Genomic DNA, 19,044 nt, shown 5'->3' with positions numbered 1-19,044 from the left:
CCAATTCCTGTCTACTAGTTGCTTCTCTTCTTCCTATAAACATGCCCAGGTCTTCCCCATCCTCCAAAAACATCCACCACCACCACTTGACGTGTCCTATCTTCCCTGGCTCATCCCACCCCCAGCAGAGCTATCAGCCCATAGCTCCCTTCCTTTTTAGACCAAACTTCTTGAGAAGATCATCTTTAATAAGTGCCTCTCCTTCCTTTCTTCTCATTTTCTTAACTCTCTACAGTCTGGCTTTCAACCTTATCATTCAAAGGAAACTGCTCTTTCTAAAGTTGCCAATGTGCTCTTTACTAATTCCAGTGGCCTTTTCTCACATCTCATTTCTGCAGCCTTTGGCATTGTGAATCACCCTCTTCTTGAAACTCTCTTCCTCTAGGTTTCTGTGACACTGCTCTCTCTGTGTTCTATCTTTCTGACTGTTCTGCCATCTCCTTTGCTAGATCTTTTCCCACATTTCCTTTATCCTACCTACTCACAGTAGGAATGCCCCAAGGTTCCATTCTGAGCCCTTTTTGTCTCTTCTCCCTCTATACTGTTTCATTTGGTGATTTCACTAAGTTCCCATAGTTTCCATTATCATCTCTGTGCTGGTGACTCTCAGACCTACTTGTCTAGCCCTAATATCTCTCCTGACCTGCAATCTCATTTCTCAAATTGCCGATTGGTTATCTTCAACTAGATGTCCCATGGTCTTCTTAAACTTAGCATGTCCAAAACCGAATTTATCATCTTTGCCTCCAAACCCTCCCCTTTTCCTAACTTCCCTGTCACACTCCAGGTTACCATCACCTTTCCAGTCATCCAAGCTCTCAACCCAGGCATCATCCTCAACTCCTCCTTCTCTCACATCCCTCCACATCTGATCGGTTGACAATTTATCTTGTTTCTGTCTTCCTTATATGCCTTGCATACGTCCCTACTCTTTGCTGACACTGCTACCACCTTGGGGATACAGGCTTTCATCACCTGTACTATTGCAAAAGCCTACTGGTTGTTCTGCCTCCCTTGAGTCTCTCTCCACTCCAGTCCATCCTCCTCATGTCATCACACTCCCATTCAACAACTTCTGGGGCTCCCCATTACTTAAGGACTAAATATATAATCTTTGGTTTGCTTTTCAAAATCCTTCTTAATGTCCCCTCCCCAGCTCACCCACACCTTTCCCATCTTCTTACACCTTAGCCCCATTTATATACTCTGGGATTCAGGGACTTAAGACTTAAGACATTCTACCTGGATTCCAGGCATCTCTTGTCTGGGACTCCCCTCTCTTCTCATCTCTACTTCAGTGCTCTCCTAGTTTTCTCCCAAGTCTCAGTCAAAATTCCACTTTTTATAAGAAGCCTTTCATGATCTCCCTTGATGCTAGTGCCTTCCCTCTGTGGATTATTTATACTTTCCCCAATATATAGCTTATTTGAACATAATTGTTTTGCTATTTTGTTTTTTGGTGACGCAATGGAGTTAAGTGATTTGCCCAAGATCAAGTGTCACATTTGAACTCAGATCCTCCTGACTCCAGGGCCGGTGCTTCCTGTATATAGTTGTTTTGCATCCCCCCCCTTTTTTAGGTTTTTTTTGCAAGGCAATGGGGTTAAGTGGCTTGCCCAAGGCCACACAGCTAGGTAATTATTAAGTGTCTGAGACTGGATTTGAACCCAGGTACTCCTGACTCCAGGACCGGTGCTTTATCCACTACGCCACCTAGCCGCCCTCCCCCTTTTTCCTATCCTCAGCACTCAGCACTTAGCACAGTGGTTAGAATATAGTAGGGGCTTACTAATTGCCAAATGACTGAATGATCAATGAGAGAGGAGAGAGAAGGAACAGAGGACAAAAAAAGTCTGATAAATGAAAGTAGAATGGGAACTCAAAATAGGTCAGGCTCCTCAGTGGTTTGAACATCTCTTTCCTCATCAATTTATTCATGGCTCTTCTCATAACCCGCCAGAGCAGCAAATGGGAGCAGCTGCTTGGCCATCCCACATGGCCTTCGGTCGGCATCAGTTTCTTCTCTCTGCTGAAACATCACTGCCTCCTAAAGGCCGGTCAGAGTGGTTGCAGCAGCTACTAACTCCTACCAAGTTCTATTAGCTGTTTTGCAGATGAGGCCCTAAGAGCATCTCTCTGATGATCTAATCCACCTATACTTTCTGTTTTTCTGTCCACACCCAGACTGGCTCTTGGGCTGACCCTGAATGCTTTGGAGCACCATGGAAGTAGCAGTCACCAACTTGGATCCCACACCTAGTAATACAAAAGCACAACTGGCTGCAGACACGGCCTGCTGGAAAGTGACAGCAGCCACCATCCTAGCCAGTGCCATTGCTGTCATTTTCTTAGGACTCCTTCTGGGTGAGTGAGTATGGATTTTAATAGGTTTTAATATGATGATAGCAATGTCATAGATTGGAGAGAGGGCCAGAATTGGATGAAGGCTTGCATTCGAATTTATCCTCAGATACTTATTAGCTCTGTTGCTTCAAGTTAATCCCTTGACTTTCCTGTTCCTCAGTTTCCCCATTTCTAAAATGGGACATTGTGGTACAGTAGGTAAAGTGATGAACATCAGGATCAGGGAAATCTTGGTTTGGAAATAGGTTGATTTGGATCTATAGGTTGAAATATGTCAGGACCAGGGCAGCTAGGTGGCGTAGTGGATAAAGCACCCGTCCTGGAGTCAGGAGTACCTGGGTTCAAATCCGACCTCAGGCACTTAATAATTACCTAGCTGTGTGGCCTTGGGCAAGCCACTTAACCCCATTGCCTTGCAAAAAAAAAAAGAAAGAAAGAAAGAAAGATGTCAGGACCTTGATATATTTACTCCTGATCTTACAAGGCTGTAATAAGAAAAGTACTTTATAAATCTCAGTTGTTGATGTTCATTTATTCAGCTGTGTCTCACTCTTCCGTGATTCTGTATAGGATTTTCTTGGCAAAGATTTTGGAGAGGTTTGCTATTTCTTTCTCCAGTGAATTAAGCCAGAGATTAAGTGACTTGCCTCAAGTCATACAGTTAGTTAAGTATCTAAGGTCAAATTTGAATTCAGGACTTCCTAACTAGAGACCTAGAGTTCTATCCACTGAGCCACCTAGCTGTCTCCTCATAAACTTGCTGGGGCTCAATAAATGTGAGTGGTCCGGGGGATAGTTTCTCAGCCTGGGAAACAGAAGATCTGACTCTGCTGTCAATAGCTAATATGTGGGGTGGCTAGGTGGTGCAGTGGATAGAGCACCAGCCCTGGAGTCAGGAGTACCTGAGTTCAAATCCGATCTCAGACACTTAATAATTACCTAGCTGTGTGGCCTTGGCCAAGCCACTTAACCCCATTTGCCTGCAAAAACCTAAAAAAAATAATAATAATAACTAATACATAAAAATGTTTTACAGTTTGCAAAGCATTTTCCTCACAACAACCCTGTGAGATTGGTAGTGCTGAGCATGATCACCCCCTTTTTATGGATGACGAAATGGAGGCTTTGAGAGATAAGTGAATGTGGTCTCCCCTAGGGTTAAACATTAGTGAGTAGGGAAACCACGATTCAAATTCATGTCTTTCTCCCTTTTTCACACCACCTCTCCCACAAATTCACTTCTCATCTCTAAACCTCAGTTTCTCCTTTGAAAAATGTAGTCCTGGGGTGGCTAGGTGGCAGTGGATAGAGCACCGGCCCTGGAGTCAGGAGTACCTGAGTTCAAATTGGGCCTCCGACACTTAGTAATTACCTAGCTGTGTGGCCTTGGGCAAGCCACTTAACCCCATTGGCCTTGCAAAATCCTAAAAAAAAAAAAAAAGAAAAAAAAGAAAATGTAGTCCGAAAACTCTGTGATCCTCTGGACCACTGGATCCTCTGTTCTGGGCCTAGTTACCTCAACTGTAAAATGAGGGATTCAAATATAAAAATTCTAAGGTCTTCTTCAGATTGAAATCTGATGATGTCTAAGGCTTGGGAGACATTATGATTTTTTTGAAGTTGAAGAAACAAGGAACCCACTCCCAGATCATGATCATTTTCTGAATTTTCATTTCCTTATCTATAAAATGGTTTAATAGTATGTCTATATCTGTCTCCTAGGATTGTTGGAAAGACCAGTCTTTTTTTTTTTTAGGTAAAGGGCTTTGCAAACATTAAAGTGTTTTATAAAAATAACTTGTGTATATTATTATTAAGCAAATAAGTTGTACCAAGCATGAAATTGGGCCCAGGGTCCTGGGGCTTAGCCAAGCAATGAGTTCATAAAGTTAGACTTCTCATGGGGCCCTGGTCTCTGCCCACAGCCTCCCTCTACACACAGGACATCAGTTTTGAGCACTCAGCTGAGCTGAAAGGAATTCTCTATGACAGCAGTCTGCAGCAAGAGACCTCCAGCTATTACCGAATTTTGACCCCAGCTCTGGAAATGCTGGTAAGTTGTAACCTTCACTCAAAGGTAGATAAGCCATGGCTGAATGGAAGGCAAGATCCTCATTTTCTTAATGAACATCTTCTATCTTTCTTTTTTTTCACAGCCCAAATTCATTGCTTTGACTTTCTCATTGCTCGTTTTTTTTAGGTTTTGTTTTTTTTTTGCAAGGCAAACGGGGTTAAGTGGCTTGTCCAAGGCCACACAGCTAGGTAATTACTAAGTGTCTGAGACCGGATTTGAACCCAGGTATTCCTGACTCCAGGGCTGGTGCTTTATCCACTATGCCACCTAGCTGCCCCTTCATTGCTCATTTTTAAGGGGATGATTCTTGAAATCTGGAGTCAGCTTCCCACCATCCAGTGCAAGACCTTTCTCCAAGGTCACCAAAGATTTCTTTGAAGCTAGATCCAATACCATTTTCTCAATGCTTCTTCTTTTGTTTATGTGGCAGCTGAGTATAGTATTAAATAGAACTCCAAGCTTAGAAAGAGAACAGTTTGTTTATTTTATTATATAGGGAAGATGGAGGAAAAAGGGAAAAGAAAAAAGGAAGGAGGGACTAATAGAATGGAACCATAGAGGGTGTTCAAAAGTAAAACACTAGTGAGGAGAGGATAGGTTAAAAGCATAGAAAAAAGTATAAATGGGGATAAAATAAAATGGAGGGAAATACACAGTAATCATAACTGTGAATATGAATGGGATTAACTCTCCCATAAAATGGAAGTAGATAGCAGAGTGGAAATAAAAACCAGAATGCTACAATAAATTGTTTACAGGAAAGAGAACAGTTCCCTTTATTTTGCAACATGACTAATATGAAAATATGTTTTACATGATTTTACATGCATAATTGATATCATAATTGATATGCTTGCTTTCTCAAGGGGTTGGGGAGGGGAAGAAGAACATTTAGAACTCAAATTTTTTAAAAATGAATGCTAATATTTTTGCATATAATTAGGAAATTTTAAATAAAATAAATGAAAATAGGGTTTTTAAAAAAGATAGGAGTTCAAATCTTACCTCAGATATTTACTTAGTTGTGAAAAGCTAGGCAAGTCATTTTTAAACTTTTTGAGCCTCAGATTCTTCATTTATAAGATGAGGAAGTTAATAATATCTATTTTACAAGCTTGTTTTGAGGATCAAGTGAAATAAGACATGTAAAATATATGTTTTACCAACCTCAAAGTTGGTAAAAACCAAAACCATATGTTAGCAATTAGTATTAGTGACCTTAATGAGTTTGAAACCACTGACATATTTCTTTTGTGTTTCTCCTCTCCATGTCTGACTAGTCCTTCTCTATCTTCTTTGCAGGATCATCATCCAAGTCATGTACTCTATGTATGGGAATACTCCAGGGCTCCCTAATTTTCTCTCAATTTCCTTTTCCTGTCAGCTCCCGTGGATCAATTAATCAATGAATAAACATTTTTTAAGTATAAGCTAGACACAATGTAGTGTTCTGTGGATTCAAATACAAAAATGAGATTCACTCTATTGTCAAGGACCTTATAAACTCTTAAGGGGATATAATATATCTAAGTCCAGAGTAGAGAGCATGTTCTTTAGTGTGCCTAGGAGCCCTCTGGTCATCTGGTGAAGTCTATAGACCTCTTCTCAAAATACTGCCTTTAAATACATAAAATAAAATGTATTGCATGTTAAAGAAAATCAATTTAATTAAAATATACTTTTTAAAACCAGTTTACAGTTCCCTGGTTAAGAACCCTATCTGACTAATCAGGGGAATTGTGAGTGAAGTCAACATCACTTTCACTGATATATCCATTCCAGTAGCAATGGTAAAATTGATTTGATTATTCTTCCCTGGGTGACTGAGTGTAGCTTTTAATAGAATGGAAAGTCTATACAATGATAGTAATGTCATAGATAGGAGAAAGGGTTGGAGATAGATGAAGACTTGCATTCAATTTTATTGTCAAATATTTATTGACTCTGTGATCCCTTGATTTCTCTGTCCCTCAGTTTCCCCATCTCTAAAATGGGACTTTTTCTGCCAGGGAAAGGAAGGAGAGTTAAATGAAGTATGGAAAGGAAGAGAAGTGTCTGAGACTGACTATAAATAGAAGGTTGACATTAGTATCAATTCACACTCCAATCTAAGCAGTTTTACTCCTGGGTGATTCCTAAAACTGAATGAATTAACTCCCCTCAGGGTAGAAGTAGGAGTAGGGACTGAGGGGAAAGGTTCTATGCTGATAAGTCACAAATATAAATTTCCAGCTATTTCCCTGAGTCCCAGTTCCCAATCTTCAGCTGCCTCTCCACATCTCCATCTGGTTTCCCATAGGTATCTCAAACTCAATAGAACCAAAATAGAAGTCATTATCTTTCCCCCTAAACAGCCCTCCTCCCAACTTCCCCATTTCAATCAAAAGCACCACCAATTTTTAGTCATCCAGGGTTAGACTTCTATCTTTCCCATACCCACTGGGCTTGTTTTCTGGTACCCAGTAAAGCAGTCTGCATCTGTATCTCACCCACGTGCCAAGTCAAGCCAAGCCAAGCATGAATTAAGTGTCTCCTATATGCTAAGCATATTTGCCAAGCACTTTGCCAAGGACTGAGGAAATAAAGAAAAGCAAAAAAAAAAAAATATCCCTTCAATCAATTAGTTCACAGTCTATGAGGGGTTGGGGTAGAGATATATAAATGACTAAGTCCAAGAAAGATATATGCAGGATAAATTGAGGATAGACTCAGAAAAAAGAACAAGTCTTTTAAGGAGGGCAGGTAAAGGGTTCTTACAGAATGTGGAATTTTCTTTGAGACTAGAAAGAAGCCAGGGATGCCCAGAGGTAGAGAGAAGAATCAAATTTTATTTATTGCTATGAAAGCCTTAAATATCTCTCCCAAGCCTTTTCTTCTCCACACTAAACATTCAGCATCCCTATCCCTGCTCCTCACATAGCAAAATCTTCAGTCTGCTCACCCTGGGCACCTTCCTCTAAGCCTGTTGCAGCATGCTGGGTCCCTCCCAATGTTCTTCTGCATGTATTTATATGCACAGGAGTGGCACTAGAGATGAAGGACCTTGGCTGGATCCCTACATCTGGCCTGAGTCTCTTTCCTATCTATCTGGGCTTCAGGGAAATAGCCTAACTTGGATTCCACTCAGCTCTGAGACTCCTAGTGCCTTGGAAAAACCATTCTGGTTCTACCTTGACTCATTTCATCTATTGAAAAGATCAAGAAAGCATACCAAAATGGCACCGGGAGATAGTATAGTTTTGTAGATAGTGAATTGGTCTTAGAACCAGGATCTGGGTTTAAGTCTTGCTTCTGATACCTCCTGTCCCATGACCCTAGACAAGTCATTTTTTCCCTCAGTATCCTAGGACTCTCTAAGTAAACAAAATCGTGTTTGCTTTTAGGGAGCTTTCATTCTAATAGAAGAAATTACTATAATTGGGGGTATTTGGTGGGGAGAAATGAATATAATAAAGGTGAATTAAAAAAAGAAAAAAGTGAAAGGCAAAGGGGAGATGACTGGAAAATCCAATCTAAAGTGAACTGAAGCATAATTGAGGTCTGTCCTTGAAAAGTGGTTGGATAAGCAATCACTAGTCAGGAGAGAGTTGCCTCGGGGTGGAGGTTTCTTCAGGGTGAGACAAGTTTAGCGCAGAGTAGGGTGAGGAGAAAGGTCTATCATATGACAAGCCCTATCATGTTACAAGGAACAAGCAAAACAGCCCCTACCTTCTAGATATCTACATTATTAGACAAGACAACATATACTCATATAAATATATAAAAAAATTAACATTTTTAGAGAAAAAACACTAGCAGCTGACAGGATCAGGAAAGACCCTATGGAGGAGAGGGTGCTTGAGTTGACCTTTGAAGGCAGTTAAAGGTTTTAAATGGAAGTGGTGAGAAGAAAAGATATTTTGGGCATGGAAGAAAGTAGAAAGGAAGATGGGAAGGCATATATGAGGAACAGTAAGCAGGCCAATTTGGGCAGGCTGTTTCCTGAAAGGGGAGATAGTATATAACAACTAAGTAATATATAATACATAATAGTATATAATATAAATCAATAGTTCATAACAAGGCTAAAAAGGTAAATTAGAGCCAAGTTGTAAATGGCTTCAAATGCCAAACAGGAAAGTCTGGATTTGATCTTAGAAGTAATAGAGGACTCATTGAACAGGAGATTAGTATGGTCTGACCTGTACTTCTGGAGTATTTCTTCGACAGCTGTGCAGAGCCTGTGTTGGAAAGTTGGAAAGAATGAAGATGGGGTGATGGATTAAGCCATTGCAACAATCCAGTGGAGAGATGGGAAAGGACTGAGCTAGGTTGACTACTGTGTGAGTAAAGAGAAGGAGACCCAAGTAAGCAGAGTCTTTGAGCTAATACCAACAAAACTTGGCTACTGTTTGGGTGTGTGGGATGAATGAGTCTGAGGAGTGAAAGATTAAGGTGATGACCTCAATCATAAATGAAAAGTTGAGAAAAGGCAGGATTTGGCATGGGAGGTAGAGAGGGTGGTGATGGGAGAATGAATTTTGCTTTGGACATAATGCCTTTGAGTTGCCACTGGGATATCCATTTGGAGATGTTTAATAGGATTAGAGCTCAGGAGAAAGGTTAGGAGAAGGTTTGTAGATCTGGGAGTCATCTACATAGAGAAGATATTTGAACCTTTGAGCCAGTCATCTTGACCTTAGTCCTGCTACTAAGCTCTAATGACTGGAGGAAGAATTGAGGCTGATAACTTTGTGCAGCTCTGTCTTATTTAAATACAATTCAAGCACAAATCAAAACATTACCTTGATATTATCTTTGGTCCTCTTTGAGAAGTAAGGATGAATAACAACAAACTTTTGGGAGCTGAAGAGGACATTGAGAGTTTGAAGAGAGAAAAAAGAAAGTCCAAGGCAGAACCTTGGCGTATAACACTGATGAGGAGGCTGGACTTTATAAGGCTTGAGCAAAGAAAACTTGGGAAGGAGCAGTCAGAGGTAGGAGGAGAACCAAGGGAGTTTAAACAGGCCAGTAAAATCCAAAGAGAAGAGAGTAGTCAAGGGGCAAGACGGTTACCAGTATCAAATGCCACAATGATGTCAAAATGGATGAAGACTGAGAAAAGGTGAATGAATTTGGCAACTAGACCCTAGTTACTCAAGAGCAGAAAGTTCTTTTTTTAAAAAATTAGTTTTGCCTTTCTTAGGTTGAGGCCCACAGAGATTTAAGTGGTTTGCCTGGGGTCACACATTAGGAAATATTGAAGTCAGCATTGATTACTGTGATAAGTCAAGGGGATACAAAGATACAAATTAAAAACAAAAAACAAAAATAAACCTATTCCTTGTCCTCAAGGAACTGCCAGTCTAACAAGGAGACAACATAGAAGTAACTATGGACAAACAAGATGCTGTACCTATAAAATAAATTGGGAGTGGTCTCAGAAGGAAAGCACTAAGATTGAGGACTGGGTGAAGCTCCTGGTAGAAGATGGGGCTTGAGCTGACACTTGAAGGAAGATAGGAGATGGGGATGAGGAGAAATAGAAGAAATGAAAAGAAATCTCAGAGGCAGTAGCAATGAGGGGCAATGGGGAATGGTCATCTGCATAGGTTGGGATTTGAGCCAAGTCTTCAAGAAATCCAAGTTGAGGAGGGAGAGTATTCTAGGTATGGGAGACAGCCGATGAATAGTCTGGAAATCAGGGTCTTGTGTGAGGGACTTCAAGATCAGTATCACTGAGGACATGGAAAGAAATAAGGTATAAGAAGACTGGGAAGGAGCCATGTTCTGAACGGTCTTTAAAGACCAAAGGATTTTTACATTTGATTCTTGAAATAATAGGGAGCCACTGGTGTTTATATAGGGGAGTAATATGGTCAGATCTGTATTTTAAGATCACTTTTACAACTGGCTAGGGAATACATCGGAGTAGGCAAAGAGTTAAGGCAGGAAGACCATCCAGAAGGCTACTGCAATAACCTAAAAGCCCAATCTCCAACTCTAACCCTTATACTAGCTTCTCTACAATGCCTCAAGACCTCAACACAATGATTTCAGCATCTAACCGTCTAGTTCTCCATAAGCCCCAGATGGATAAACAACAGGAGTAAACAGAACTAAGTTAATAATCTGTTGCCAAAAAACCTTGCATGGACTGCTCTCTCCCAGTGCTGATACCATGACTTTTAAAGTACATTTTCACTAGAGTACAAAATCCAAGTGTCTTGAGGTACTTTTTTAAATAGATGTTTTCAGCTTCTTATATCACCATAGTATCCCACATATCTCTCCCAGAAAGTCATCCCTTATGATAAAGAATATTTTTTTAGAGAGAAAAAAGTTAATACGTCTGATTGCTACATTAAGAAAGTCTGAAAACTATATAATGTGTAAAAGCAACTTATACTTAATGATTTCCTCTATTATTAGATCTAGGACTATGGATTTCCTTCAATTCTAGAACGTGTATTTGTGTATTTTTATTATATGTGTTCTCTAGATGTGTTTATGTTATGCATGTTGTGAAGTTATGAGTGTAAGTCTGAATTTTGTATGTGAAAGAGAGTTTATGAGAAAGAGAGAGAGAGAGAGAGAGAGAGAGAGAGAGAGAGAGAGAGAATTACAAAGAATTCTTAGAATTCACATTCATGCTAAATAGGAACACTTCTGAGCATTCACAGTTTTTTGGATCAGGAATGAACACATCATCTTGAACCCTACTTCCTTTTCTATTTTCTATATTCAATTCTCTGGGAAAGGTTTTTCCCTATTTTTTTAAGGGCAAAGAGTAATTTGATTTGGGAGGCAGCAAAATAAAGGAGAAAGAATGGCAGCCTGGGAACCAAGAGACCTCAACTCTGGTCCTGGCTGTGACCCTATCATGTATTTAAAGCAAATCATTTTTCTCATCTATAAGCTGAAATAGTCTGGACTCGATAGCATCTCTTCTTCTATGCTATGTTCTAATATTTGAAGACTCTAGAAGAAAATGGTGATCTAAGAATGATATATTCCATTCCCCAAACTTTCAAAAGAAGCAGGAAAATCTCCCCAGTACCCCTTCTGGAGACTATATTCATCAGGGGTGTTGCCCCTGCTGCAGGAGCAAAGGTGAAATAGAACAAGTCAAATGAAGGCGAGACCATCCTTACAATCTCCCCATTTTTTCCTTTTTTTAGTTTGTAAGTAGCTTTCAGAAGACAAAGTTAGAGGAAAGCTGTGTTGGCTGCACTGTGCTGAGTTATAGGTGAGTTCCCCATAAACCCCCACTCCCACTTCTATTCTCCTCTGGCGTAGATAATAGTCAGAAAAAAAGGCACATGGAGACTTGGCAATGTCTGCTTCTGTGTGTTTCTGCTGCTTCTTCTCTAATTTTAGGGATGGGAACTCAAGTGTCCTGGTCCATTTCCGTCTACACTTTGTGTCTCAAGCACTCTGGTCTCTGACCTCTGGATTGGAGGAGGAAATGCTCCGGCAAGGTCTGACCATGAGGTTCCGGGAGCACAGCATCCCCCTACCCACCTATGGGACCATTTATTCTGCTGCACTCACAGGTGAGCCCTGGTAGCCTGGATCAGGAAGGCCACAGGCCCAAGGAAAGCTTCAGAAGTGAGAGCAGTTTTAAGAACTTTGTGCTGTTTTATTTTCAAGTGAAACTTGTAGTGAAAAGAGGAAGCAGCAGTTTTCTGATTTTACAAAAAGATTGTCCTTAATTTCACTCTTAAAATCATATCCTCCCTCTTTGCGAAAAAATGAGATAAAAGCTTTCACATATGCAAAGGAAGCTCTCTATGCTAAAAGATGACTGAATTGCTATGGTGCTTTTCTAGGCCTGGTGTATTTGATTGCAGCCATATTTTTAAGTACCACTTATAAATGTTCCAAAATCTCCCATTATGTTCCTAAATTTCTATTTTTTCTTCCCTAAAGTCTTCCTTCCACCTCTATTCTTTCCAAAATCGTACACCTGCATCACAATGCCACAGTGAATTTTATAGCTCTTGACTTTGGTTTTCTGACCTCTCCTTATCATTGCAGGGAACAAGGAGCTACCGGCCAGAGAAATCGATCTGAAGTCAGGTGGGCCTCTTTGATTTGGGTAAGAGTTCTTGGCTCTGTTTCTCTTTGTTCATTTTCCATGGTTTTCCATTTCTTCTTCCAAGTTGCTCTTCAAATGAGCAAATTAAACTCATTGTTGTTTTTGTCATGTCCAATTCTTCATGACTCCCCTTTGAGGCTTTCTTGGCAAATGCACTGGGAGGGTTTGCAACTAATAAGTGTCTGAGGACAGATGTGAACTCAAGAAGATGAGCGTTCCTGACTTCAGGCCCAATACTCTATTCACTGGCTCACCCATCTACCCTAATCCCCATTTTTACAGATGAAGAAACTAAAGCAGACAAAAGTTAGATATGACTTACCCAGGGCCATATAGCTAGTAAAGTCTAAAGCTGGATTTGAACTCAGGTCTACCAGATTTCAAGCCCAGTCCTCTATCCACTGCACCACCTGGTCTTATGAAGTGTCCACTGTAATTGTCTCTACAGTATGGCCCCAAAATTGTTCTGTAGCCTTTCCTTGAAAATTCTGGTGAAGAGGAACTTCTTCCTCCCCAGAAGACTATTTCTATTTTGGATAGCTCTAATTTTTAAGTTTGGCTCCCCCCCCCCCCACCTCCAGATATTTGCCTTCTACAAATTCTACCCATTGTTTCCACTTCTGTGGGACCTGGCAGAAATTCATCTGTATGAAAACCCTGCAAATATCTGAGTATGGCTTTTGGCTACCCCGGCTCACCCTTGGTCAGCTCTTCTCCGAGTTAAAAATGTGGTGATTGAGTTCTTTTCTGTCCCCAGGGCGATGTCCAGGGAATGCATTTGCCTGCCAGAGTAACCAGTGTGTATCCAAAGTGAACCCAGAATGCGATGGCAAAGTGGACTGCTATGACGGTTCTGATGAAGCCCACTGTGGTCAGTCAATCCCACCATCTTTTTCTTTGACAGGGGTCTGAGCAGGGGAGGGGGCCACACATTCAGTACTTCTTTTGGTAAATTTGCTGGGTCCTCTTTCTTCCCCTTGTCCCATCCCCAGACATCCTAGTCTGGGACAGGGATGGGGCCAACTTGACTCTTTGAGAAATAGTGAGGACATGGGGAGCTAGAGGATTGAAGCTCAGGTCAAGTCCAGGTGTCTAGATATCACAATCAAATGCATAAAACTGATGTTTGGAGCTGGAGTATACAGCAAGAGGAAAGAGAGAAGTCAACTTTAGTCTTGGGAAATATTATAGTAAAAATTATAGCAACAATAATAATAGGTAACATCCCATTGTAATTATTGCAAAACACTAGCAAACGTTATGTCATTTGAGCCACACAATAACCTTTGGAGGTAGGGGCCATTATTATCCTCATTTTATAGGTGAGAAATCTAAGGTCAAAAGAGGTTAAATGGTTTGCCCAGACACAAGTGTCTGAGATAAAATTGAATTAGGCCTTCCTGACTCTAGATCCAGACCTTTATTCATGGTGCCTACACTTGGTGAGGCCAGAATACTGGCCTCTGTCACCCGGTAGCTGAATGAGTTGGGAGAGGTCCTTCAGAGGATCAAAGTATCGGAGCTGAAAGGGACTTTAGTCAGCATCTATTCGGCACATGACAGACAGGTGTTGAGAAGATAAAGACAGGACAAAAAGGAAATAATCTCTGCTCTCAAAGATGGGAGATATAACATGTAACTGGAAAAATAGAAACAAATACCAAAGTCAGGGTGTTCCAATAGTCTTAATGTAGTTTTAAGCTGTTCGAACCTAAAATAGTACTAAGTACTAAGTACTAAAATAGTACTAAGAATCTTATATACTAAGTATATTAATTTATAAATATAAAAATGTAGTTAATAAATACAAAGTAGGTAAATACAAGCATATAAATTTATAAATAGATGTTGCATAGAAATATACAGTTAATAAATATAAAATAGCTAAATGCAAGTGTGTAAATTTATAAATAGATGTTGTATAACAATATAGTTAATAATAAATGTAATTTATTTTCCAGATGAGAAAAGTGAGGTCAAAGTGTTGAGGAAACTTGGCTAAGGTCACACAACACAGGATAGTAAGTGGCAGAACTGAAATTCAAATCCAGGTTTCTGACTTCAAATGCTGTGCTTCTTACACCAATACACCCTGCCTCAGTCTCTTCATCTGTACAAAGGGAATAATAATACCTATCTCACAGGGTATTTAGGAGCAAAGCACTATAGAAGTGACAGAGACTATTAAAATGTAATCTCATAGAAGCATAGCGCACCAGTGTGGAATCGTGGAGTGTCAGGAAGAACTGAGTTCCAATCCCAAATCCAGCAATAACTGTGAGAACCTTGTTTATATAACTTCTCTAAGCTTCAAGACCCCCTTGGGCTGTGATCCATGTCAGGGAAGGGAGTTCTCACACTGAGAGTTCGCACACTGGTAAAATCACAAGTCTTTCATATGTTGACTTATCAGTAGTGTCAAATGCAATAGTGAGATAAAGAAGCATGAAGCTTTGTTTCTTTCTTTGGGAGCTCACCAGTGAAAAAGAAGGAAAAATGTATTCCAGGGTTATGATCAAGTTTTTCATGAAAGTCAAGGCCTTCCTGGAAATGCAGAGAATTTGGGATAATTAAGAGAGAAGAGATTAGTATGAGAGCTCAGTTTCTTAGGAAATAGGAAGGAATGGGAGCTAAAACATATGAGCAAAATTAGTATTAGGGAGGAAGGGCTCTTCTCTCTCTGAAATCAGGGGCTAATGAAATGAGGATAGAGGTAGAGACATGTTTGAGGCAAAGAGTCTAGTAGGAGGTAGTATTCATATATTTGGCCATCAGTTTTATGTAAAAGGTTCTGATGTTTATCTTGATGAAATGTAATAAAGAAAAAATTCATGCTTGACTTTAAAAAAATAGATTTCAGAAGTACAAGATGGGGGGCAGCTAGGGTGGTGCAGTGGATAAAGCACCAGCCCTGGAGTCAGGAGTCCCTGAGTTCAAATCCAGCCTCAGACACTTAATAATTACCTAGCTGTGTGGCCTTGGGCAAGCCACTTAACCCCATTGCCTTGCAAAAACCTAAAAAAAAAAGTACAAGATGGAGGAGGTATAATTAGAGAACAATTGGTCTGAAAAATATCTAGGAGTTTTGGTAGACCACAGGCTTGATAGGCATCAACAGTGTGATATGGCAGCCAAAAACAAACAAAAGAACAAAAAAAGAATGCTACTTTGAGAGGTAAAACTTAAAAAATAATGAGGCAACAGCCCCACTTTAATCTATTCTACTTCTCAACTTCACATAGATAGTAAGTGAACAGATTCAAATCCAGGTCTTTTGTCTCTAAATTCTGTGTTTTTCATACTTATCCACCCTGCTTCATATTTGTGCTCAGCTTTGGGTGACACTGTCTAGGAGGGATATTGATAAAACTAAAGATTGTCCAGAGAGGGGCAACCAGGATACCAAAGGGCCAGGAATCTGTGTCATGTGAAGCTTTGATAAAGAAATAATGGATATTTACCCCAGAGAAGAGAGAACACAAGTAAATATACAACCAGAGTAGTCAAATTGGAAGAGCTCTCATGGAAGAGGGATTAGATTTGTCCTGTTTGGGCCAAATCTGCCCAGGGGGCAGAACAAGGAAAACTGGGTGGAAGTTGAAAAGAGGTCGATCTAGGTGGGAGCTCAGGAAAAATTCCCTAACACTTAGAGCTATCCAAAGGAGAAATGGGCTGCCTTGGAGAGAGTAGATTTCCCCTCTTCAAAGGTTTTCATATAGAGGTTGGATGATCATTTCTCTAATATGCAGTCATGGGGATTCTTTTCGAGGTGTGGACAGGACTTGGATGAACAAGTTCCTTTCTTGTTCTATCCTTTTGTGATTATGTGAATCTCATGGATGTGACTTTCAAGATAGAGAGACATGGTTCAATTATTAGCACATTTGAGTGGACTTTGAAGTGGGTGAACAATGCTTCAAAGAATTTATGGGTCGATGTCAGACCTCAGACACTTATTAACTACGTGATCCTGGGTAATCATTTCCTCATCTGTAAAATGAACTAGAGAAGGAAATGGCAAACCTATCTAGTATCTCTGCCAAGAAAACTCCAAATAGGGTCACAAAGAGATGAACATCACTGAATATGACAGAACTACAACAACAAAATTGTTGAAATATTTATTGAATTAATGTAGCTAGTACACTGAATTATCAGACTTAGTACCTTAGTATCAACAGACCAGAATGAAGAATTAATTATAATAAGATGGAATTTAATAGGAGTAAATGTTAAGTCTTATATTTGGGATCAAAAAATCAGTACAGGTATAGGATGGGGATAGTATGGCTAGATGAGAGTTCAGTTGGAAAAGACCTGGGAACTGCAAGAAATACATGAATCATGGTAATAGCAAGAAATAGAGTTCTTCACACAGAAGTTGGATTTGGAAAGGTTGATTCCTTTTCATTCCATATGAGTCTTTAGTTTGTTTTTTGTTTTGTTTTGGCTATGCAATGAGGTTCAGTGACTTGCCCAAGGTCATACAGCTGGGTAATTAAGTATCTGAGGTCACATTGGAACTCAGGCACTCCTAATTCTAGGGCTGGTGCTCTATACACTGAACCACCTAACTGCCCCAGTTGATTTCCTTCTCAAAGATGGCTTGTACCACATGACCTCTAAGGTTCCTTCCAAATTTTGGATTTTAAAGGGTCTTCTCAGTAAGAGCTTATTAGGCTCCTGGTGCTAATAGTCCAAGGTCTCATCTCTTTCAGATTGTGGAAGCCGACCTGCCTTGAAATCAGCCAACAGGATTGTAGGAGGAATGGAGGCTGCCAGAGGGGAATTTCCATGGCAAGTCAGCCTTCGAGAAAACAATGAACACTTCTGCGGGGCAGCTATCCTCAGTGCCAAATGGCTGGTTTCTGCAGCTCATTGCTTCAACGAGTAAGTTCCCTAATTATCACCAGTTCCTCATCCATCCACCTCTCAAAATGGGCCCAGAATAGCCACCACTTCCCACCAACGACAAACTGGGAAAAAAAAAACTGTCTACCATGTTGAATTAAGGTGTGATAAAGGAAGGAGGGGTGAATTTGAGAAAGGAGCATTGAATTTGTAGTCAGGAGATAGAGGTTCAGATTCTAATGGCTATATTTCTAGCTAGGTGACCTTCACCTCAATTTCCTCATCTATAAAATGGGATTCTTGAACTAGATGATATCTATAGACCCTTCTACCATTAACTCTATGAATACTGTATTTATTGTTTTACCTTACAGTGTATAAGTCTGTGATATATGACTTCTGTAATGCAGTATAGGAGATAGAATGCTACATAGAATTTCAACAGGCTTTGACTTTGGTTTCCATATTTGCAACATGTGTGAGACCTAGAGAGGTAGTATGGTATAATAGGAATTAATTTGATTCTAGATGCAGAAGACCTGAGTTTGAGTTTTGACTCCTACACTTCTTAGCTGTGGGACCAAAGGCAAGTCTTAACCTCTCTGACTATTTCTCATCTATAAAAATAGGGATACAAATTCAATAAATATTTACTAAGTGCCTGCTGTGTGCAGAGTAATGTGCGAAGTAATGGGAAAAAATAAAAGATTTAGACAAGACATAATTTCTACTTTTAAGAAGCTCACAATAGTATAGGAGGATATCAATACTTTTATTGCCTACCTCAAAGTGTTTTATATACCTTAAAGCACCATGGAAATGTGCATTGTAATCATCATTAGTCTTGTTTATACTATTAATATTATGCCTCTCTGTTTCCTCATTTCAGAAGCATTATAATGCTTATAATTCCTATCTCAGGGGTGATTGTGACTGCAAATCTTAAAGTATTCTGTAAATCTATAAGCAATGTAAATGATAGCTATTATAAATATTACTATTATTATCATTATTATTATTATTATTATTATTATTCTCTCCCCTGCTTCTCTATGTTTTTAAGGCAAAACAAGGTGAAAATTTGTTTAAAGGGTCTTGCCAAGACCATTGTCTTGCCAAGAGATTCAACTAAACATTCTAAGAGCATACAAGAATGAAAATAACTTTATATATATTTTTATATATTTTTTTTAGGTTTTTTTCCAAGGCAAATGGGGTTAAGTGGCTTGCCCAAGGCCACACAGCTAGGTCATTATTAAGTGTCTGAGACCAGATTTGAACCCAGGTACTCCTGACTCCAGGGCTGGTGCTCTATCCACTGTGCCACCTAGCCTCCCCATATTAGAATGAAAATAACAACATACAAAAGGAAAATGGAAAAGATCTGCAAAAATTTTTTATAACAGTCTATTTAGTGGTGAGCCACTACATTTGAATTCTAACATTACAGTCCTAGACACACTTATGGAGAAAGTAGAAATAACAATAAACAGAACAAAGATAGGAGAAGCAGCCAGATTGTACAAAGTTTACGAAGAGAGCCATCCATGCTGGAGGAAGTGCAATTGTGAGGGCACTGATAGACCAATTCACAAGGCAGGAGGGGAAGATATCAAAGACACTGAAGAAAGTCTTGAACCTTATTAATATCCTACAGCTGATACAACACCAACAG

The 19,044-nt window shown here is 39.8% G+C and overlaps 1 protein-coding gene across 2 annotated transcripts in view; it reads left to right on the top strand.

The window, feature by feature from the left end:
• The window catches only part of TMPRSS9 (transmembrane serine protease 9), a 100,021-nt gene that overhangs the window by 52,030 nt on the left and 28,947 nt on the right, over positions 1-19,044 (top strand). For both annotated transcript variants that reach the window (XM_074204612.1, XM_074204613.1), the window contains exons 2-8: positions 2,185-2,364; positions 4,290-4,417; positions 11,599-11,666; positions 11,798-11,973; positions 12,458-12,499; positions 13,276-13,389; positions 17,237-17,408. In XM_074204612.1, the coding sequence (XP_074060713.1) occupies positions 2,208-2,364; positions 4,290-4,417; positions 11,599-11,666; positions 11,798-11,973; positions 12,458-12,499; positions 13,276-13,389; positions 17,237-17,408 (857 nt within the window). In that variant the 5' untranslated portion in view covers positions 2,185-2,207. The remainder of the gene's footprint in view (positions 1-2,184; positions 2,365-4,289; positions 4,418-11,598; positions 11,667-11,797; positions 11,974-12,457; positions 12,500-13,275; positions 13,390-17,236; positions 17,409-19,044) is intronic.

Source organism: Macrotis lagotis, chromosome X (assembly GCF_037893015.1).
Source record: "Macrotis lagotis isolate mMagLag1 chromosome X, bilby.v1.9.chrom.fasta, whole genome shotgun sequence".
Taxonomy (NCBI): Eukaryota; Metazoa; Chordata; class Mammalia; order Peramelemorphia; family Peramelidae; genus Macrotis; species Macrotis lagotis.
The sequence above is the reverse complement of the archived record's forward strand: the minus strand, read 5'-3'. Positions and strand labels throughout refer to the sequence as shown.